Source organism: Trachypithecus francoisi, unplaced genomic scaffold (genome assembly GCF_009764315.1).
Source record: "Trachypithecus francoisi isolate TF-2019V2 unplaced genomic scaffold, Tfra_2.0 Lachesis_group0, whole genome shotgun sequence".
NCBI classification, from domain to species: Eukaryota; Metazoa; Chordata; class Mammalia; order Primates; family Cercopithecidae; genus Trachypithecus; species Trachypithecus francoisi.
This window is the reverse complement of record NW_022681453.1, coordinates 16,257,771-16,278,455: the sequence shown is the minus strand read 5'-3', so window position 1 is coordinate 16,278,455 and position 20,685 is coordinate 16,257,771. Positions and strand designations below refer to the sequence as shown.

The 20,685-nt window shown below is 58.7% G+C and overlaps 3 protein-coding genes across 5 annotated transcripts in view; all 3 read left to right on the top strand.

Annotated features, from left to right (window-relative positions):
• Window positions 1-11,534, top strand: part of COL7A1 (collagen type VII alpha 1 chain) — a 33,477-nt gene extending 21,943 nt beyond the window's left edge. Inside the window, 47 exon segments of the mRNA XM_033206376.1 lie at window positions 60-174; window positions 177-259; window positions 356-391; window positions 472-534; window positions 733-801; window positions 877-921; window positions 1,048-1,110; window positions 1,293-1,337; window positions 1,687-1,722; window positions 1,850-1,885; window positions 2,018-2,062; window positions 2,227-2,259; window positions 2,339-2,401; window positions 2,518-2,553; window positions 2,632-2,712; window positions 2,846-2,914; window positions 3,045-3,080; window positions 3,160-3,201; window positions 3,406-3,450; window positions 3,532-3,576; window positions 4,300-4,335; window positions 4,418-4,477; window positions 4,617-4,724; window positions 4,873-4,944; window positions 5,084-5,119; window positions 5,250-5,309; window positions 5,406-5,450; window positions 5,669-5,704; window positions 5,823-5,858; window positions 5,940-5,996; window positions 6,138-6,209; window positions 6,730-6,801; window positions 7,048-7,083; window positions 7,435-7,515; window positions 7,713-7,766; window positions 7,841-7,894; window positions 7,968-8,030; window positions 8,404-8,466; window positions 8,571-8,687; window positions 8,862-8,939; window positions 9,036-9,089; window positions 9,274-9,322; window positions 9,941-9,973; window positions 10,112-10,198; window positions 10,407-10,499; window positions 10,631-10,828; window positions 11,187-11,534. Of these exon segments, the coding sequence (XP_033062267.1) occupies window positions 60-174; window positions 177-259; window positions 356-391; window positions 472-534; window positions 733-801; window positions 877-921; window positions 1,048-1,110; window positions 1,293-1,337; window positions 1,687-1,722; window positions 1,850-1,885; window positions 2,018-2,062; window positions 2,227-2,259; window positions 2,339-2,401; window positions 2,518-2,553; window positions 2,632-2,712; window positions 2,846-2,914; window positions 3,045-3,080; window positions 3,160-3,201; window positions 3,406-3,450; window positions 3,532-3,576; window positions 4,300-4,335; window positions 4,418-4,477; window positions 4,617-4,724; window positions 4,873-4,944; window positions 5,084-5,119; window positions 5,250-5,309; window positions 5,406-5,450; window positions 5,669-5,704; window positions 5,823-5,858; window positions 5,940-5,996; window positions 6,138-6,209; window positions 6,730-6,801; window positions 7,048-7,083; window positions 7,435-7,515; window positions 7,713-7,766; window positions 7,841-7,894; window positions 7,968-8,030; window positions 8,404-8,466; window positions 8,571-8,687; window positions 8,862-8,939; window positions 9,036-9,089; window positions 9,274-9,322; window positions 9,941-9,973; window positions 10,112-10,198; window positions 10,407-10,499; window positions 10,631-10,815 (2,823 nt within the window). The 3' untranslated portion in view covers window positions 10,816-10,828; window positions 11,187-11,534.
• Window positions 11,535-12,403: 869 nt separating this feature from the next.
• Window positions 12,404-13,122, top strand: UCN2 (urocortin 2). Its single transcript, XM_033206365.1, has one exon. The coding sequence runs from the start codon at window positions 12,493-12,495 to the stop codon at window positions 12,835-12,837; it is 345 nt and encodes a 114-aa protein (XP_033062256.1). The 5' UTR covers window positions 12,404-12,492; the 3' UTR covers window positions 12,838-13,122.
• A 1,182-nt stretch (window positions 13,123-14,304) lies between these two features.
• The window catches only part of PFKFB4 (6-phosphofructo-2-kinase/fructose-2,6-biphosphatase 4), a 45,736-nt gene continuing 39,355 nt past the window's right edge, over window positions 14,305-20,685 (top strand). For 2 of the 3 annotated variants that reach the window (XR_004436006.1, XM_033206341.1), the window contains exon 1: window positions 19,163-19,400. Coding sequence is in view for 2 of the 3 variants with exons in the window: in XM_033206341.1 (XP_033062232.1) it covers window positions 19,304-19,400 (97 nt within the window). In the remaining variant the exon portion in view is untranslated. Of the gene's footprint in view, window positions 14,434-19,162; window positions 19,401-20,685 lie in introns of those variants that run through there. The other variant, XM_033206350.1, reaches the window with a different exon arrangement.

Below are 20,685 nucleotides of genomic sequence, written 5' to 3'. Positions count from 1 at the left end.
GTGTACCCTGTGGGAGTGTAGCTGTACAGCAACCAGCATTCTCTCTTCAACTCCTGCAGGGCCCCATCGGCTTTCCTGGAGAACGCGGGCTGAAGGGAGACCGTGGAGACCCTGGCCCTCAGGGGCCACCTGGCCTGGCCCTTGGGGAGAGGGGCCCCCCTGGACCTCCCGGCCTTGCGGGGAGCCTGGAAAGCCTGGTATTCCCGGGCTTCCAGGCAGGGCTGGGGGTGTGGGAGAGGCAGGAAGGCCAGGAGAGAGGGTGAGGCTGGGGGCTGGCCGGGAGAGTAAGGGAAGAGGGGTTGGGAGGGGTGGGACCCCCCCATGGGCTTGGCCTCACCCGCTATTTGCATTTCAGGGAGAACGGGGAGAGAAAGGAGAACGTGGAGAACAGGTGGGCTGCGATGGGCTCTGTGGGGCAGGCTGCCTGGAGGCTGTGCTGGGGCTGCCACCCCATTTTCTTGTTTCCTGCAGGGCAGAGATGGCCCTCCTGGCCTCCCTGGAACCCCTGGGCTCCCTGGACCCCCTGGCCCCAAGGTGATCACCCCATCTCTGCCCTAAGCCTGTGACTGGTGACCAGGAAGCCACCCTTAGCTTGGTCCCCAGAAATATGGTAGTGTGTGACATAACCCTGGAATTTCTGACCCTGTAACCCTTTGTGATCCTAAGATCTGTGATGACCCGCCCATGCCTCTATGACAGAGACATCTCTCCCCTGTGACCTTGTGTTTTTAGGTGTCTGTGGATGGGCCAGGTCCTGCACTCTCTGGAGAACAGGGACCCCCTGGACTCAAGGGTGCTAAGGTCAGTGTGTGGGTTCAGCTCGGGGCCACCCTCTGCCATGGCACTAGGGACTGACTTGACATCTCATCCTCACAGGGGGAGCCGGGCAGCGATGGTGACCGAGGTCCCAAAGGAGACAGGGTGAGACCTCTCCCCACACTTCCATAGAGTCCCCCTCCTTTCTGGGGGCACATGAGAGGTGATGTGCTTAAGTACCTGGGTGCCTGGCAGTGACTGGGGGCTCAGGGCACAACACTCTGCCTTCAGGGTGTGCCAGGCATCAAAGGAGACCGGGGAGAGCCTGGACCGAGGGGCCAGGATGGCAACCTGGTAAGTCCTTGCCCAACAACCACACATGTGCAAGAAGGTGGCTCTCATATATGTTTTCCTATGCGCAGGGCTGGGGTCTGCACTGCCTGGGACTGTCTGAGTCCTGACTCTGTCAAGGGGGAATGGTGGGTGGAGGGGAAGTTGGAACTGGGAAACTAAGGCCTGAAACCTGTTCTCTGCAGGGTCTACCAGGAGAGCGTGGCGTGGCTGGGCCTGAAGGGAAGCCGGTGAGTGGTGGCTGAAGCACCCGGCCCAGGCTCTGGACCCTCCGCTAGGTGCTGCTGCTGCTGTGTGTGTGCATGTCTGTGTGTGTGTGTTTGTGTGTGCCTGTGTCTGTGTGTGCCTGCTTGTGTGTGCCTGTCTGTGTGTGCCTGTGTCTGTGTGTGTGTGGTTGTATGTGGATGTGTGTGTGCAGGCCCATGTGTGCTATCTGTGAGAGGCAGTCCATAGGTAGGTGTTATCTGTGACTGGAAAGGGTGAGGTATGGAAATTGACCCCCAAGGTAAAAGCCCCAGAGGTTGGGAACAGGCCCAAGTGAGGCCCAGATTGAGGCTCATCAGTGCTCTCTCTATGTAGGGTCTGCAGGGTCCAAGAGGACCCCCTGGCCCAGCGGTGAGTACCCAAGAACCTTCACCTGTCCTGCCCCCATCCTGTGCCCTGCCCCAATGAGCAGTACTGCCTTAGTTTCCCCGGTGGGGCGAGGCTAACTCCCCCTCATCAGACTCTTTCTCCCCAACAGGGTGGTCATGGAGATCCTGGACCACCTGGTGCCCCGGTGAGTGACCAGGGAGCACTGCCTGGTGAGGGTCTGGAAGGGATGGGATAGGCATTGGCCACAACTGATGAGCCACGCCTTCTCTGTGTTAATCCCTGAGCCCTGTTGCCTGCCCTTGACCCTTTTCTCTAGGGTCTTGCTGGCCCTGCAGGACCCCAGGGACCCTCTGGCCTGAAGGTGAGTCTAGGTGTGTGGATGGGAGGAGGAGGCTCCTTTGAGCCATGTCCATGCCCGGGGTAGTGTATGCCAACCTCCTGGGCTGTCATCTTCTGCAATGAGGCTGAGCTCCAGGAGCCCTGGCCACGTGGGCTCTGCTCATGCAGTCTCTGGGTTGTTTGCAGGGGGAGCCTGGAGAGACAGGACCCCCAGGACGGGTGAGTGGCCTAGCTCACATGTTAGGGTCATAGGGAGATGGGTGGGGTTGGCACTGCCCTGAACTTTCTCTTCCTCCAGGGCCTGCCTGGACCTACTGGAGCTGTGGGACTTCCTGGTCCCCCCGGGCCTTCGGGCCTTGTGGTGAGTGAGCCCTGTGGCCCCTGCAGGGACACTGTGTTTTCACTCCTTGGGGCCCATGTTCTCTCACGTCCTCGTGTGTCCCTTGTTACCCTGACGTCCTACTTGTTCTCCCTCAGGGTCCACAGGGGTCTCCAGGTTTGCCTGGACAAGTGGTGAGTTCTGGGGGTCAAGGGTTGGGCTCCAGGGGTCAGGGGTCAACAGGCAGCCCTGACAGAGCTCCTCCCTCTCAGGGGGAGACAGGGAAGCCGGGAGCCCCAGGTCGAGATGGTGCCGGTGGAAAAGATGGAGACAGAGGGAGCCCTGGTGTGCCAGTATGTGTTCTGGGGGCAGCTCGCTGCGGGCCTGCTGTGGGGTGTGGTGCCCCGCTGGGAGCCTGAAATATGAGGAGTGGGGCAGCAGGGGTGGAAGTGGAGACGCTGAGTTCCTCCCGCTGCTCTGCCATAGGGGTCACCAGGTCTGCCCGGCCCTGTCGGACCTAAAGGAGAACCTGGCCCCACGGGGGCCCCTGGACAGGTGATCTTTGACCCTGACTTCCACCCCCTGCAGTAACTCCTCTGCCTCACCCACAAGCCTGTTTCCAAATGCATGGGGGTGGCAGGGTGGGGGCGGGGAGGAGAAGGAAACTCACTAGCATTCCCCACAGGCTGTGGTCGGGCTCCCTGGAGCAAAGGGAGAGAAGGTGAGTGTGCAGGGGCTGCCAGCGAGGAGGGATCAACTGGTGGGGGCCGAGGAATCCCACTGACCCCTCCCCCTTACCAGGAGCCCCTGGAGGCCTTGCTGGAGACCTGGTGGGTGAGCCGGTGAGTAGGGAACTTCTGACAGCAGAAGTTCTGGGGGTCCTGTCTCTCCAGTGGCCCAACTTTTGGCCTTTGACCGATAGTTTACCCACCCTCATGACCCTCAGCTTTCATAGTAGACCCCATATTTGAGCCCTGGCCTCATGCCTCCCTCCGGAGTCTCATCTGTGACTGATGCCTGTGTTGCCTCCTGACCTCTGTCAACAGGGAGCCAAAGGTGACCGAGGACTGCCAGGGCCGCGAGGCGAGAAGGTGAGGTGGGCTGGCCCCGGGACCTGAGTACTGAGCAGAGAAGGCTCAGTCCAGACACCCCTCTCCAGCCATTCTTTGCAGGGTGAAGCTGGCCGTGCAGGGGACCCCGGAGACCCTGGGGAAGATGTGAGTCTGGGGCCTGGGCAAGGGTGAGCCTGGCCTGAGGAGGGTGATGGTGGGCATAAGGGGTCACTCTTGGGCCTGGGCACATGTCTGAGCCCCTGAGTCAGGCTGCATGTCCCAACATCCAGGAGCCTGCTCCCTGGAGCACAGGGAGCCACAGGCTGTTGGCTTCCACACTCTGAGCTCTGGGGGCCGTGTCTTGGCTTCTGTGTGCCTGTCCTTGGTCTGTTCCTCACCGCATCTGGACATACATGTGTGCTCTGGTCTGATCTCCCAGATCCCAGGACACACCTGAGTTCTTGTGAACCTCTCCTTGGTCCTGTGTTTACAGTCCTCCTTTCCCCTGCCCCTGACTGCCAGCGTTCAGCCTGTGGCCACGCCTGCTCTACCCGGGAGTGGACGTGTCGGGGTTCCCCTCTGAGCTCCCGTGTGTCCGCACTCAAGTCTGTGGAGCCAGATGTCTGCACTCGTGTGTGGACTCCGTGTGCCTGTGGCCATGCCTGAACTCCCACCTGTCTATGATCGTATCTGAGTGTCCCTCTGTCTGTGCCATCCTGAGACAGGCCATGGTCATGTCTGAGCTCCTGTGAGCCAATTCTTGGTCGCATGTCTGAGTTCCCATGTGTTCATGGTCACATCTGAGCTCCCCTGGGAATATTTTGGGTCATGTCTGAACTCTGTGCTCATGTTCCTACCCTCTCAAATGCTGTTTGCTGGGTTTTTTAGGGTCAGAAAGGGGCTCCAGGACCTAAAGGTTTCAAGGTATGTGTACCCAGAAGGGTCCCTGCTGGGGTCCTGGTCCTGAGACTCCATAAGCTTGATCTGATGCCTCTTTTCCTCAAAGGGTGACCCAGGAGTTGGGGTCCCAGGCTCCCCCGGGCTGCCTGGCCCTCCAGGTGCGAAGGTAAGTCAATGCCCCATCACCAGTTGTGGGGGCAGCGGGCCGGGCGGCCGCTGGAGGTAGGAGGAAGAGGGAGTTCTGATGAGAGTCCTGGGAGGGGTCCTGCATTGACCATTCCCTCCCTTTGCTGTGTTGATTTCAGGGAGATCTGGGCCTCCCTGGCCCCCCTGGTGCTCCTGGTGTTGTTGGGTTCCCAGGTCAGACAGGCCCTCGAGGAGAGATGGGTCAGCCAGGCCCTAGTGGAGAGCGGGTGAGGGACTGGAAACAGCATGTAGGGGCTTGGTGAATCTGTGGTGGGAGGAGAGGGCCCTGCTTTGGGGATTCCCCGTCTTGAGGGGGCAGAGGGTAGGAGGGTTTCCAAGTCACTCTCTGCCTCTCTTGCTCCATTTTTCTGGTAGGGTCTGGCAGGCCCCCCAGGGAGAGAAGGAGTTCCAGGCCCCTTGGGGCCACCTGGACCACCGGGGTCAGTGGTGAGTAGGGTGCCCTAAAGCTCCACGTGTTTGATTGCCTGTCCTCGTGAGGACTTAAGATGGGGGCCGGGCCACACTGTGGGGTGTTGGGGGAGGCACCTTGAGACCCACAGGACCCTCACCTCACTCTGACCTATAGGGACCACCTGGGGCCTCTGGACTCAAAGGAGACAAGGTAGGTTGGACAAGTGCTACTGGCTATCTCTTGTGCCCTCGCCACCCCCTCCAGCCTCCACTGACCTCCCATGATCCTGCGTCCCCCACTGATTCCCCTCACTGATCCCCGGTGTCCTGTTGGTCTCCAGGGAGACCCTGGAGCAGGGCTGCCCGGGCCCCGAGGCGAGCGTGGGGAGCCAGGCGTCCGGGTACGTACGTCCTACTCCACAGCTGAGCTCCCTTCATCCCAGCTCTTGCCTCAGATTTCTAACCTCTGAGTCAATGAACTTAATGTCACCATCCAGGGTGAAGATGGCCGCCCTGGCCAGGAGGGACCCCGAGGACTCACGGTGGGTCCCGCTGGGGGAAGTAACAGTGCTGTGACTTCAGTCCCCTGCCTGTGCCCTTTGTGCCCCAGGACTCTCTGCCATCCTCGCTAGCCCTGTGGCCCTCCTCATCTACCCCTGTCCCCTTTGTCTGGTCCCCACTGTTTCCCTCCTTCCCCCGATCCTCCTCTGTCCTCCACTGCCCTAGTTCCTATAGCTCACGGTTGCCTTCTCTCACACAGGGGCCCCCTGGCAGCAGGGGAGAGCGTGGGGAGAAGGTAGGAATGTGGGGAAGCCTGGTGTGAGTGGGATGGGTGAGTGGATCTTACATGATATTAGAATTCAGGCCCAGGGCCTCCCCAGTTTGGGTGGGACTCACACTCTTTCGCCCAATAGGGTGATGTTGGGACTGCAGGACTAAAGGGCGACAAGGTGAGTGTGGGCATGGGGAGGGCAGGGCAGGGCAGGGGCCAGTGTGCTCCCGACTCCTCTGACTCCTCCCTGCCCCCTCAGGGAGACTCCGCTGTGATCCTGGGGCCTCCAGGGCCACGGGGTGCCAAGGGGGACATGGTGAGTGGGCCCACATGCAGACTGGGTCTTCCCTGGGTGCGAGAGGGACCCCATGGGGCTGGCCCAGGGCATCTGAGAGCTCAAACCCTCAGAGGGTGAGGGAACCTTCAGCCCCTTACCATGACTTCTTACCCAACCCAGGGCGAACGAGGGCCTCGGGGCTTGGATGGTGACAAAGGACCTCGGGGAGACAGTGGGGACCCTGGTGACAAGGTACAGGGAAGGGGGTGGTGTACTGTCTGTGGGGTCCTGTGTCTATGGGGGTTCCACAGCGTCTGTGAGGGCAGGAGGGGAGGACAGAAGGGGACTTTCTGGGGTTCAGGGGGAAGGGGTTCTGTGGCTGACTATGGAGTGACTGAGAGGAGGGGATCTAGCGAGGGCTCAAGGCTTTGGTGTGAGGTTGGGAAAGCTCTGTGTACTGGCCCTATGAGGGGCCCTATAGGGACAGGAAGGGGGCTCCTTGGGTGTCCCCATCTGAAGGTGCTTCAGATGGGATGAGGAACCCAGTGATAAGAGGGAGGGGCAAGAGTCTGGAGTCCTTGGGGTGAGAAATGAGCCAGTCTGGGGACTACAGCCCCCAGCTCCACCCTGCTATGGCGTGGGCTGGGAGGGACGTGCCGCTGGGGCCGGTCATGAGTGACTCAAGCTCTGCCCCAGCTGGCGGGCTCATTGTATTCTAAGCCCCCAGCCTGGTCTGGTCCTGATTGTATCCCTCTCCTGGTCACTCCCACAGGGCAGCAAGGGAGAGCCTGGTGACAAGGGCTCGGCTGGGTCGCCAGGACTGCGTGGACTCCCAGGACCCCAGGCAAGTTTTGCCCCAGGCCCAGGCCCAGGCCCAGGTCCAGAGCCAGCATCACACACACATATCCTGGGGGTCCTCTGAGTGCTGGGGGTTCTGGCTCCCTTGCTGCTGGCCCCATGTGTGTTCGCCTGGGATCTGTGTGTGGCCTGGGCCCCGGCCACTGAGCATCTGAGTGGCCACACATGCAGCGGATGGGCCAGCGTTGGGGACAGTCCCACTGAAGGGCTCCCCCATCTGTGTTTCTCACAGGGTCAACCTGGTGCAGCAGGGATCCCTGGTGACCCGGTAAGATGCCCCTGCTCCCACAGGGGCCTCCTGTCCCCAGAGGGCCCCCGTCACCGTGGTGGTCCCACCAATGTGGCAGCTTTTGAACTTACAGTGACCCAGTGCTCTCATGGTGTCCTCATGTTGCCCAGGGTCCCCCACCTCCACAGTAGCCACCTATGATGGTGTCCCCTGCTGATGGTGACCCTTATCCCCTGCCTGTGGTGACCCTTGTCCCCATGGCAAGCCCCAGTGGCTCTGGCCTCCAGAGGTGACTCCCACCCCATGGAGTTCCCTACCCACTATCCAGGGCGATTCTCTTTGGTCCCTCACTGACCTCCTCTGACCTCACATGGACCCTCTGCCTGCTAGGGCTCCCCAGGAAAGGATGGAGTGCCTGGCATCCGAGGAGGAAAAGGAGATGTTGGCTTCATGGGTCCCCGGGGCCTCAAGGTAGGAAAGAAACAAGATTTTTTTTTTCTGGCCAAGAAGGCCTAATGTTGAAGGGCGAGTGGCCTGGGGTCAGATGTTAGGATGCTGGGTCAGAGGTTGGAGTACCTGAGGCCTGTTTGGAGAGTTGGTTTTAGGGCGAAGGGGATCAAAGAGTGAGGCGTCTGGGAATCACTTCTTCACCTGCTTTTCTCCCTCAGGGTGAACGGGGAGTGAAGGGAGCCTGTGGCGTTGATGGAGAGAAGGGAGACAAGGTGCAGAGGGGATGGGGGCTGGGGGGCTATGGGGCCTGGGGCCTAAGGCTGACCCCACTGCCTGATGCCTGCAGGGAGAAGCTGGTCCCCCAGGCCGCCCCGGGCTGGCAGGACACAAAGGAGAGATGGTGAGTGTGGGCACGCTCAGAATGAGGGGGCCATGGGCGGACGGGGGTCAAGCTCATGTCTTTTTTTCTCCAGGGGGAGCCTGGTGTGCCGGGCCAGTCGGGGGCCCCTGGCAAGGAGGGCCTGATCGGTCCCAAGGTACAGGGTCTGTGGGAAGTGGACATGACAGGGAGTCAGGATGGGGCAGGGAAGCTCAAAATCAGGTCATGGGGGTATAGGGACAAGGAAGGCTGTGGAGGGTTGGGACTGAAGTGGGGCTAGTCTTGAGGTGTCAAGGTGGGTTGGGGTCACAGTGGAGTTAGGATGAAAGCATGGGAGGTGGAGGGGGCATGTGTATCAGGGCGGGGGCTATAGTGGAGTTGGAGTCATGGGGATCACATCTGGTTGGCTCACAGGTGCTCGGGTTGCAGAAAGTTTGGGCATTAGGTCAGGGAGCGCATGGGAGTTCAGGGAGGGTCTAGAGCTGAGGGAGATCAGGGCAGAAGGTCTCTCATGCTTCTTCTGTTCCCAGGGTGACCGAGGCTTTGATGGGCAGCCAGGCCCCAAGGGTGACCAGGGCGAGAAAGGGGAGCGGGTGAGTTGAGGCCATGGTCATGGTGAATTGCGGGAAGCGTGCCCTTTGGGAGAGGGTCCATCTTTGGGGCCTCTGATTACTGACTCTGTCCTATATCTCCCCAGGGAACCCCAGGAATTGGGGGCTTCCCAGGCCCCAGGGGCAGTGATGGCTCTGCTGGTTCCCCGGGGCCACCTGGCAGTGTTGGTCCCAGAGGCCCTGAAGGACTTCAGGGCCAGAAGGTAAGGGGCACCAGCTCTGACTCCTGACCCCTTCCCTAACCTTCCCTACCCTTCCAACCTCATAATCATCCTCCAGCCTGCCTGCCCAAACCTTTGAAGCTGTGACCCCCAACCTGCCTGACTCCTGATCCCTACTGCCTCTGACCCTGCTCATTTGGTCCCTGTGTCTGACAGGGTGAGCGAGGTCCCCCTGGAGAGAGAGTGGTGGGGGCTCCTGGGGCCCCTGGAGCCCCTGGCGAGAGAGGGGAGCAGGTGAGTTGGGATTCCCGGGCTTGGGTCAGAGATCGGGGTGACCTCTGTTGTCCCTGAGATCAGAGGTCACAGCCTGGTCCCATCTGTTGTACATAGGGGCGGCCAGGGCCTGCTGGCCCCCGAGGCGAGAAGGGAGAAGCTGCACTGACGGTGAGCGTGGCCCTGGATGGGCCTGGGTGGGCCTGAGGGGGCCGGGGCCCTGCCTCCCTCACCCAGCACTCTGACCCCTGGGCCCTGGCTCCATGCAGTCTCTCCATGGTCCCTGCATTATATGCCCTATGTCCTTCCTGTGAGCCATGGGTTCTTCATGGTCCCCTTGGTCTTCTGCTCCCAGGAGGATGACATCCGGGGCTTTGTGCGCCAGGAGATGAGTCAGCACTGCGGTGAGTGGTTCCCAGCCTGCAGTCTCCCGCTCCGTGCCAGCACCCTAGGCAAGGGCAGGCAGGCCCCTAGAACTTACAGGGCAAGCAGTTAAGAAAATGGGGGGATGGATGGATACACAGAAGGACACATGTGCTTCAGTACTGACACATGACACGTGTCCCCAGTGGAGGGAGACACACAGGCAGATGAGGATTGCCATGCAGTGTTCTCGGATGTCCAGCTTGGCTGTATGGGGAGCAGGATGATGGTGGGAGCCAGAGCTGGTCCCCTTGGGCCTGACCTGGACCTGATGGGACTATGACAACCCTGAGGGGCATCAGAGTGAAGCTGTCTCTTCCCATCTCTGTCTGCACCGCCTGCCTGTTTCTGTGTCTGGCCTGCTTCTGTCTCTTGCCTTTTGTTGGCCTGTTCCCAACTTCCCTCTCCTCTGCCTTCTTCCCTTTTTCCATCTCTCTATCTACCTCCCACCCTCTCTCTTCCTCTCTCTCCTGTCTGTTACCCTCTCCTGCTGTCTCTTTGTGTATCTCTACCCCTCTGCATGTGTGTCTCTGTCTGTCTCTCCATATTCCCATCCTTCTCTCTGTCATTTTCTCTCTATCCCTCTCTGCCCCCTCTAGCCTGCCAGGGCCAGTTCATCGCATCCGGATCACGTGAGTAATTTTCTACTCCCAGAACTTTCTTCACCCCAGGCCCTGCCTTGCCTATTACCTGGGTCCTTTCAGCGGGGTTGGCTGGGATAGCTGCCCATGGTGACCTCAGGGCCCTGAGGCCCCTGCTCTTGGCTCCAGGACCCCTCCCTAGTTATGCTGCAGACACTGCCGGCTCCCAGCTCCATGCTGTGCCTGTGCTCCGAGTCTCTCATGCAGAGGAGGAAGGTGAGGACAGCTGAACCCGTGGGGCAGCTATGGGTGGGGCCCAGACATGCACATGGGTGTCCATGCATGCAGGGCACATGCCAAGCACATAGGGTCTGCATGCAGGGCACACGCATGGGCACTGTGTGCACACAATGGAGATCAGTGCTGCCCACCTTGCCCCCGGGCCAGCAGCCACTGTTCCCAGCACACCCTGCCCTACCTGCAGAGCGGGTGCCCCCTGAGGATGATGAGTACTCCGAATACTCCGAGTATTCCGTGGAGGAGTACCAGGACCCTGAAGCCCCTTGGGATAGCAATGGTGAGAATGGAGGGCTGCACCCAGCAGGGCTTGGGGAGGGGCAGGCAGAGCTGACCCTTGCTGACCTTCCCCTGACCTTTTAACCCTCTCTGATTCCCACAACCCCTGTTGACTTGACCCCATTGGCCCAGACCCCTGTTCCCTGCCACTGGATGAGGGCTCCTGTACTGCCTACACCCTGCGCTGGTACCATCGGGCTGTGCCAGGTGGCACAGAGGCCTGTCACCCTTTTGTCTATGGCGGCTGTGGAGGGAATGCCAACCGTTTTGGGACCCGTGAGGCCTGTGAGCGCCGCTGCCCACCCCGAGTGGCCTAGAGCCAGGGGACAGGTATGGGCTGAGCCCCCACAGTGGGGGACTGGGCACTGAACCTGCCTGGATCGGGATCTGGGGGAGGAGTCCCTGGGCCAGGGTCCCAGGTCAGGATCCTGGAGGAGACGCTCCTTCACACTAAGGGACCTGGGGCAGACACCCAGACCAAAGAGCTGAATATAGAGCACCAGCCGTGGAGCCCCCGGTAGGGTCCCCTTCCATGTTCCCTTCTTTAAAGACCTAAGTATGGACCCTTCTGAGGTCAGAGCCCCCACTTCCTGTTGTAGCTTCAACTCCTTCCCCATGGGTGCCCCTGCCTGAGCTTCTCCAGGTAAGGTCAGATGGCTGATGACGGTTTCCAACCTGTCCTCACCAGGTGCTACCCAGGACTGAGGCCCAGATGATGAGCTGAGATTCAGCATCCCCTAGAGGAGTTGGGGTCTCAGCAGAATCTGCTGTCCCTCCCCTTGGTGCTAGAGGCTTGTGTGCACGTGAGCGTGCGTGTGCATGTCTGTTATTTCAGTGACTTGGTCCCGTGGGTCTGGCCTTCCCCCCTGTGGACAAACCCCCATTGTGGCTCCTGCCACCCTGGCAGATGACTCACTGTGGGGGGTGGCTGTGGGCAGTGAGCGGATGTGACTGGCGTCTGACCCGCCCCTTGACCCAAGCCTGTGATGACATGGTGCTGATTCTGGGGGGCATTAAAGCTGCTGTTTTAAAAGGCTCCTGTTGTGACTGTTTGGGAAGATGGGGGTGTCAAGGGGGAAGGTTTTCCCTGGGAGGTTGGTATTATTCTGCATGGGTACACAGTCCCTCTGCCCAGTGCTGGTCACTGTCTTGTGATTCTCAGCCTCTAACTTGTCCCCAGAAAGGAGTAGATAGGGTGGGAGCTAAGGACATGCCTCCACTGCCCCCTGGGAGGGATGAGTCATAGGTGGGGGGCTGCTTCATGCCAGGAAGCATGTCCCAGCTCCCACCCCTGGGGGCTGAGGGAGATAAATGGGCCCTGAAGCGGGGTAGAGGGTCAGACCACAGGACAGCATTGCCTGGCCCCAGCCCCAGGCAGCCACGGCAGCCTGACTTACCCCAGAAGAAACTGGTGGCGGTAGGACTGGGTTGGGTCGGGATGGGAAGGATCTTGGGGGTTGGGTGGATCTGGGGTTTGGCTTTATGGAGGGCTTGGACCCAGAGGGCTCTGGGATCTCTAGCTGCTTTTCTGCCTCTGAGACCCCATTCCTGCCCTTCTCTTTCCTGGATCAGCTGCAAGCTCTCCTGCTGAGAACTGCCTGCCCTCCTGTGGACTCTCTGTTTCTCTCTGTCTGAATCTTTCTTTCCATCGTGCTCCCTGTCTCTGGGATGGTTTCTGTCTCTGTCTTTTTCTTCCAGTCTCCATTTTGCTCTGCCTCCATCTCCTTCATTTCCCCCTCTTGCTGTCTCTCTGTCTCTGAATTTCTTTGTCTCTTTTTTTCTGTCTTGCTTTCTGCCTCTCTGTCTCATTCTGGCTCTCCTCTTGTCTCCCCTTCTCTGTCTCCGGCCTGGCCTCTCTAACCCCTTTCTCGGTGTCTTTCTCTCTCTCCATCCCCCTCTCTGTCGCTCTGTCCTTGCCATCTGTCTGTCCATGGACCCCCGTTGACCAGGGCCCCTGCCCTGAGCCCGTTTTCTCCTTGCAGCCTGACCTCACGATGACCAGGTGTGCTCTGCTAGTGCTGATGGTCCTGATGTTGGGCAGAGTCCTGGTTGTCCCAGTGACCCCTATCCCAACCTTCCAGCTCCGCTCTCAGAATTCTCCCCAGACCACTCCCAGACCTGCACCTGCAGCCTCAGAGAGCCCCTCAGCTGCTCCCACATGGCCCTGGGCTGCCCAGAGCCACCGCAGCCCCACTCGCCACTCTGGCTCGCGCATTGTCCTATCGCTGGATGTCTCCATCGGCCTCTTGCAGATCTTACTGGAGCAAGCCCGGGCCAGGGCTGCCAGGGAGCAGGCCACCACCAACGCCCGCATCCTCGCCCGTGTCGGCCGCCGCTGAGCCTGAGGAAGGGGGTCACAGTGATAGGGCTGCCCTGGATGGGAAGACCTGGAGGTTAGCCACACAGCTGGACGGATGCTGCCACATCTGGGCATAGAGCGTCTGGACACTGCCACATGAAGCCACTGTCATGCAGGTCATATCACATCTGAGTGCCCCACAGAGAGTCACAGTGTGTCTGGACAGCTTGGGTATTGGACATTGCTAAGCTGGGTCACTGCCACATGGAGTCTTGCCATGCCTGTGTGCCCCACAGACCTAATATATGTCCGGACAGCTTGGATGCTACCACGTAAGGTCACTGCTGTGGCGAATCTTGCTATGTCTGGGTGCCCCATAGTCACAGAGTACCTGGACACTGCCACATGCAGTCATCATGTTACTTTCAGGAGCCTCAACACGAGAGCTCAACACTGCCTCTGAGACCAGTCCCTCTGAGGCCCATAGGTCTGTCCTCCCATAGGCCACCACACAGGGAGATGCTGGCTGAGGGTCACTTGCTTGCTCTGTGCCCCATGAGGCAGCACCTGCCCCAGATGGACGGGGCTGTGAGGGGTATCTCCAGGCACAAAGCCCGAACACAGGAAGCCTATGACCATGGCAGCCTTGCCTTATGGGCGCATGTGTGTGTGTGTGGCTGGGCCTCTGACAGCTATGAATGTGTGTGAGCAGGGTAAAGGTACGTGAGGGGTCTGAGAGGAGTGGGTGCTTGTCCCCCAAACCTGCATGAAGCAAGCACAACTCCTAGCCAGGCACTGTCCTCCCCATGTACCCCTGCATCCCCAGCCTCAACCCAGGGACACGCGTGGCTCACAGGAGACAGGGCTCAGGTTGCTGGAGCTCTGACCAAACTCTGCCCCATTTCATGCACGGATTGCCCTGGGCAAAGGTGTTCGCCTTTCCAAGCCTTGATTTCCTTATCTGTAAAGCAGACTGACACCAGCAAGCCTGTGAGCATTGTGTTTGTAGCAGACATGGAGGTCCTGCAGCAGGAGGTGCTCAATAAATGCAAAGCAATTGAAGGATGGGATGTGCAAGAATCCCAGTCATGTGCACCCAGGCTGTGACACATGGGGGTGAGTCACACCTGGCTTCTCTGCCTTCCTCCCTAGCTCCCCGCTTAACTGACCTGGTCCCTTGGCTTGGAAGGACTAGGTTTTGCCTGATTTCACAGCCCAACTCCATTGTTGGGCTGGAGACGGAACTGACTTTCTGGGCATCATGGATGGGCTTGCCTGCAGAGGTGACAGGCACTCTGGGCCGTGCAGACAACTCTAGGTGGACATGAAGGCAGACACTGGTTGGCATGGGCAGCTCTGGCGGGAGAGGGAGGCCATACTAGCCGAGCGTGGCCGGCTAACTGGAGTGGGGGCACTGGCGCTGCCCTCGCAGTTGTAAGCAGCCCTGTAGGGGCGGGCCTAGGGCGGGCTGGGGAGGCGGGGCTGCAGGAACCGCACTCTTCAGAGTGCTGGGCGGGGTGACCCCACTCTGGAGCTGCAGGGGGCAGTGGCCCTGGCCAGTTTGGTTGCAGGATGGACAGATGCTCGTTAGGAGGCAGCTCCCTGACGGACCTGGGGCCAGGGAGCAGCAGGCGGGGTAGGCACGGGACAGTGTGGGGAGGGTGGGGGGTTAGGGAAAGACCTGGATGAAGTCAGAGTTGTGCTGGAGTGGTGTGAGAGTGCTGGGGGGGTCTCTCCTGGTTTAGGGGTGCTCTGAGGGGCATTCATCCGTCAGTGGCCTGAAGGAGGGGGAAAACTGTCGCCTTGCAAGGGAGAGGGGGCTGGGCCAATGGGGAACTATAAATAGTGTCTTCCTCGAGCACAGGGGGAGGGACTGCCAGCTGGAGCTGCCCAGGCCCTCCTGCTCTGCTCTTTGCTGGCCTCCAAGGGATCATGTTTGTCCAGGTCTCCTCTTAGGGGTCACATCAGTTTGGGGAAGTCTAGAGGCTCATTTAGGAAGGGTTTCACATGATATGGCTTTAGCCTTTAAACCAGCACTTCTAGGGTGTCTGCTGTGTGCCCTGTGCCAGTCCTGAGCTTCTCTGAACACCTGCTATGTACTCAGTTTGGTCATGAACCTCTCTGAACTCTTTCTGTGTGCCCTTGCTGGTCCTGAATCCCTAAGCACCTACTGTACGCCCTGTGGCAGGCTGGAAGGAGGAAGTGCAGATCAGGGTTCCCAGGCTGCTTGGTGACATGGCTCTATACCCCGAAGTCAAAACCTCACACTCCTTGTGAGCCCTGGGCCCAGGGAAACACAGGGGACAATCCTTTGCTGGAAATGGCCAGAGGAAGCTGGAATTCCTGGAAACTCCTGAACCTCCCAGTGGACAGCAGGGGTGGAGGTGGAGAGATATATATGGGAAGGGAGGCAGCAGAGAGCAGCAGGCCCCACTGCAGCCTGCCTGTCTCTGCACATGCCTGGGTACAGGGCTTGTGTGTGTGCATGTGCAGCTGTGCCAGTGTCTCTGTGCATCAGTGTGAGGGCCTGTGTGGCACGCACTGACACCCCTGGGTCTTTATGCTGCAAAGGGTGGTTTGTGGGCCAGATGTGGTAGCTCACGGCTATAAACCCAGGGCTTTGGGAGGTCGAGGTGGGAGGATCGCTTGAGGCCAGGAGTTCAAGGCTGCAGTGAGCCATGATTGCACCACTGTGCTCCAGGCTGGGTGACGAGTGCGAGACCCTGTCTCAAAAAAAAAAGAAAATTGTGTGTGTGTGTGTGTGCATGTATGTATCTGCGTGTGTGTGTGGTGGGATGGGTTGGCAGTTCTGTCACAACTGGCCAGTAGATACAGGGACTGGGAAGAGTGAACTTTGAGGACTGGCCACCACATGGTTTCTAGGCTGGGACACTGGGAGGAAGTCCATTGTCAGTGCAGAGGGCACCCTGGGAGCCAACAAGGGTCAGGCCAGCCAGGTTCATGGTGGGCAGAGGCTGAGCAGAACATGTGCACACATGTGTGTACAGACATCCCAGCATACTTTCCACACCTGGGACAGGACAGCTGGCTCGCTTTGGGATATGCTGAGAAGGAAAAAGCCATGAGGGCCAGGGATTCTACCAGGCATCTGCTGATGCTGAGAGCAGACGCCAGGACAGCGTCTCCATGGAGAGGACATGGGGGAGTGGGAGCACACGTGTGGAGGTGGACTGTGCAATTCCAGTGCAGTGTGGGAGGCAAGGTCCGGAAGGCTGGGAGTTGAACTGAGTCCATGCTGCACTGTGGACTCGCTCTGTGATCTTGGGCCCTTCTCCCTCTTCCTGACCCTCAGTTTCCCACCTGACAAACAGGGCCATGGGAGGGGAGGTGGAGAATATCCTCAGAGCAGATGTGGACCGTGGCCTTTGGGAGGAACCCCAGGCATCTCCTGATGTTGACCTGTGACCTTCCAGCTGGACATAGGGACTTGAAGGAGGGTGCCTGGGTCAGCCACGGGTAGACTTTCTGGGGAAGAGAGGGAGGTGCAGAGCTGCTGCATTTCCTGGGAACCAGGCTCATCCTGTCTGGGTGTGAGGATGCCTTCCCAGAGATAGCCCTGGTCCCCTGCCCAGGCCGGCTGTCTTCTACCCCCAGCCCTTGATTAGTGTGCCAGGAGGTCTGGGAAGAGAAGAATGGACAGGCCGGAGGAGGTGCTGGGTGTCTGTAGATGTCAGAGGAGATAGGTTTTGCAATGAGTGCTGTGGGTTAGACAGGGTGTGGGTGTGTGGTAATGAGGTCTCAGAGGCCACAGTGGCACCAAGATGGCCTTGGCAGTGACCAGAAGACAAGAGGGTTGACGGTGTCACAAACAGAATGAGTGGCTTTGGAGAAGTAGGGAGCAGGTCACAAGGGGCACCCAGCTCATCAGGAGCCGCCCACGGATGTGTTCAGATCTGCTGGGACTGGGGTGGAGGAATGGGTGGGTAGATACTGCAAAAGGAGGATGAGGAAGGAGGAAGTCGTTGACCCTGCCTGGGGCAGGGTGTTCCCAGGGCAAGCAGCTAGAGCTGGTTTGGGGGAGGGTCCAGATGGGCTTCCAGCATGTGGACCTTCGGAATCCTCATTTCCTATGAAGTGGGCAAGACATCTGTGTCAGTCATCTTAAGGGTCCTTGCCAAGCTTTAAAAAGAGCTGGGTGGACTTGGACTGATCCAAGGCAGGGCTGTGGCAGGGGTGGCATGGGAAGGGGTGCTACACCTATAGCCCACGAGGCCAGTCTTGTTGCCAGTCCCATGCCCTCAACACCTGGCTCCTGGCTGGGTACACACTGGGCAGAGAGAACCTGAACTTGCAGGGCACCTGCCAGGGGTGTTGTGGATGACATCGCTAGAGGGCAGTGTGGCTCAGGTCGAAGCCGTGTTGGTGGGGGCTGGGGCAGAGAGTGCACAAAGCTTGGAGAGGCAGGGCTGGGGATCCCGAGGAGGCGGGAGCCTGCAGGAGTCCAAACAAGAGAGTGAGCCCGCGGTTTACGAACTTCTGGATCTTTCCCCTGTTCCTTGTCCCATGCATTTTCAAAGACAAGAGGGAGATACAAATATAGTAAAAGGCAACCTTAACGTAGTTTAAAATGAATTTCTTAGAGACTGACATATTTAATTCATACTATAATACTGTAAGATCGACAATGTGCACATCCCATTTTCCTGATGAAGAGAAAATGTTATTAACATATTATTTTCAAAAAATATGTAAAAATTTAGTTGGAAAAAAAACAAAATACTAAAAAACAAACAAAAAAAGTTAATTGGAAAAACTGAAATTCTGGAAAGACAATTAAGATACTGCCGGGCTTAGTGAGTACCCAAAGTACTTGGTTACTAAGTCCCACGCACGGCCGGGCGCGGTGGCTCACGCCTGTAATCCCAGTACTTTGGGAAGCTGAGGAGGGCGGATCACCAGAGGTCAGGAGTTCAAGACCAGCCTGGCCAAAGTGGTGAAACCCCGTCTCTACTAAAAATATAAAAATTAGCAGAGGCCGGGCGCGGTGGCTCAAGCCTGTAATCCCAGCACTTTGGGAGGCCGAGACGGACGGATCACGAGGTCAGGAGATCGAGACCATCCTGGCTAACACGGTGAAACCCCGTCTCTACTAAAAAATACAAAAACTAGCCGGGCGAGGTGGCGGGCGCCTGTAGTCCCAGCTACTCGGAGGCTGAGGCAGGAGAATGGCGTAAACGCACTCCAGTCCGGGCGGCAGAGCGAGACTCCGCCTCAAAAAAAAAAAAAAAAAAAAATTAGCAGGGCGTGGTGGTGGGCGCTTGTAATCCCAGCTACTTGGGAAGCTGAGGCAGGATAATCCCTTGAACCCGGGAGGCGGAGTTTGCAGTGAGCCGAGATAGCACCATTGCACTCCAGCCTGGGCAACAGGAGCGAAACTCTGTCTCAAAAAAAAAAAAAAAAAAAAAAAAAAAAAAAAAAAAGGCCGGGCGCGGTGGCTCAAGGCTGTAATCCCAGCACTTTGGGAGGCCGAGACGGGCGGATCACGAGGTCAGGAGATCGAGACCATCCTGGCTAACGCAGTGAAACCCCGTCTCTACTAAAAAATACAAAAAAAAAACTAGCTGGGCGAGGTGGTGGGCGCCTGTAGTCCCAGCTACTCGGGAGGCTGAGGCAGGAGAATGGCGTAAACCCGGGAAGCGGAGCTTGCAGTGAGCTGAGATCCGGCCGCTGCACTCCAGCCTGGGCGACACAGTGAGGCTCCGTCTCAAAAAAAAAAAAAAGTCCCACGCATTTGCTCCCAGCAGCCAAAGCAAAGAGAGAAAGAGGAACAATATTGAAATGTGTTTTGCGTCTCTATCCATGATATAAAGGAGCTTTTCCAGCGTGGTTGAGCGCGCTCCTACGGACGGTGGAGAGTCCCGGGGCTCGGAGCAGTCAAGGGGCACCCCGAGCAGGGGCAGGAGGGCGAAGCGGAGTTGACGGCTGGCACAACAGGCCTAGTGGCCCGTCAGCTCTGACCAACTTGGCCGTGCGGGTCACGTAGGCCTCGTCCCACTGCATGAAAACCCCTCCCTCCTGGGGGCCCCGGGCTCCCTGGCAAGGAGGGAGCAGAATTCACGCGTGCCACTGCTCAGGTATGCAGCGCCGGGGCGGGGCCCGTAGGTGGGGCCTATGCAAATCAGCGCGGGCAGGTTGGGAGCGCTGAGTTTGCGCATCCGGGGCGGGCCTGCAAAATCCGGGTCTTGAACTGGGGCGGGGCCAGCCCGATCCGGAGTTGAGCATGCGCATTCTTGATCCTGGCCTGAAGAACTGGGCCCGCTTGTTCCAAAACGGGCGGGTACGTGAGTTGGGCATGCGTGGTCGGAGGCCGGGACCTTTCAGCTGGGGCGGAGCCTACTCACTCCGGGGCGGGGCCTGTGGGAAGATAGACATGGGCTGTCGCGGCTTGAGAAGGGGCGGGGCCCAAGGGGCGGGACCTCGGGTGGCCCGAGGTGGCCCGGCTGCTGGGTTGGAAGCGGCGCAATCCGACTCATCCTGGCCCCAGGATGGCGTCCCCACGGGAATTGACCCAGAACCCCCTGAAGAAGATCTGGATGCCATACAGCAATGGGCGGCCCGCTCTGCACGCTTGCCAGCGCGGTGGTGAGGCGGGGTCCTCCGGGAGGGGATGGGAGCTGCACCGGGATGGGTGGGTAGGGCGGTCTGGGCGGGGGTCTCGCATGGAGAAGGGGCTGTAGACAGGTGGGGAACCGGGGACAGGTGAGGCTGCCGTGACTGGGGGAGGCTGCTGGGGACAGGTGAGGCGGTCGTGACAGTGGTGGGCCAGAGACAGGTGTGGCAGAGCAGGGGGTGGGGACAGGTGTGTGGGGGCATATCGGCTTGGCGGTGGCTAGGTCTGGCTACCATCACCTCGGGGAGGGCGCTGGCCCCCTCGCTTCCCGCCCCAATCCCCATCGCCCACAGCCTGGGGAGGACCCTGTGGGCACTTCTCTCTCTCCTGGCCAAGGAGTGTGGGCCGGATTGTTGGACTGGAACTGAGCTGTGTGGCCCTAGGTGAATTACTTGACCTCTCTGAGCCCAGAACTTTCAAAGGTGGGTTAGTTTTCCAACAGGAGGAAGGGTGCCTCTTGGCCGTAAAGCTGAGCTTGGGTAGGAACTTCAGCACAGATGTCCTCAGGATAGAGACAGAAAAGTATGCCATGTGGGCCTGTGTCTGTGTCCCTGGACATCTAAGTATCCACCTGGGGTCATGGGTGTACAGTAAAACTGGAGGGTGAAATGGCTAGGAGAATGCTGAAATTCATGGAATTGTTCAGGGGCTCACCTCTCCTAGGGTTTAAACCGCTTCCTTGAGTTTCTGCCTGTCCTTAAATGAGCTGGCAGTTTTTTGTTTTTTGTTTTTTAAAAAGATGAGTCTCACTCAGTGGCCCAAGCTGGAGCAAGTGCAGTGGCTCAATCATAGTTCACTGCAGTCACAACCTTCTGGGCTCAAGCAATCCTCCCACCTCAACCTCCCGATTAGCTAGGACTACAGGTGCGCCACCACACCCAACTTTTTTTTTTTTTTTTTTTTTGTAGAGACAGGGTCTTGCTATATTGTCTGGGCTGGTCTCCAACTCATAGCTTCAAGTGGATCCTCTGGCCTCTGCCTTCCAAAGTGTTGGGATTACAGGCATGGGTCCTGGCCTGCAACTTTTTTATTACCAGGAAAAAGAAGGATTTGTTTTAGGAGTAACTGAAACATTGTAATGAATTTGCAACTTGTCCAGGACCTCAGAGAACATCTAGTTTAACTCACAGTGAAATGGAGATCAGGAGATTGTGTGACATGCCTGGGTCTCCCTGTGATCCTGCCTCTGCTTATGTCTGATAAGCAAGGGGAGAGTTCTTTGTGCTCATCCTGCTGCAGCAGGCTGGGGCCACGGCT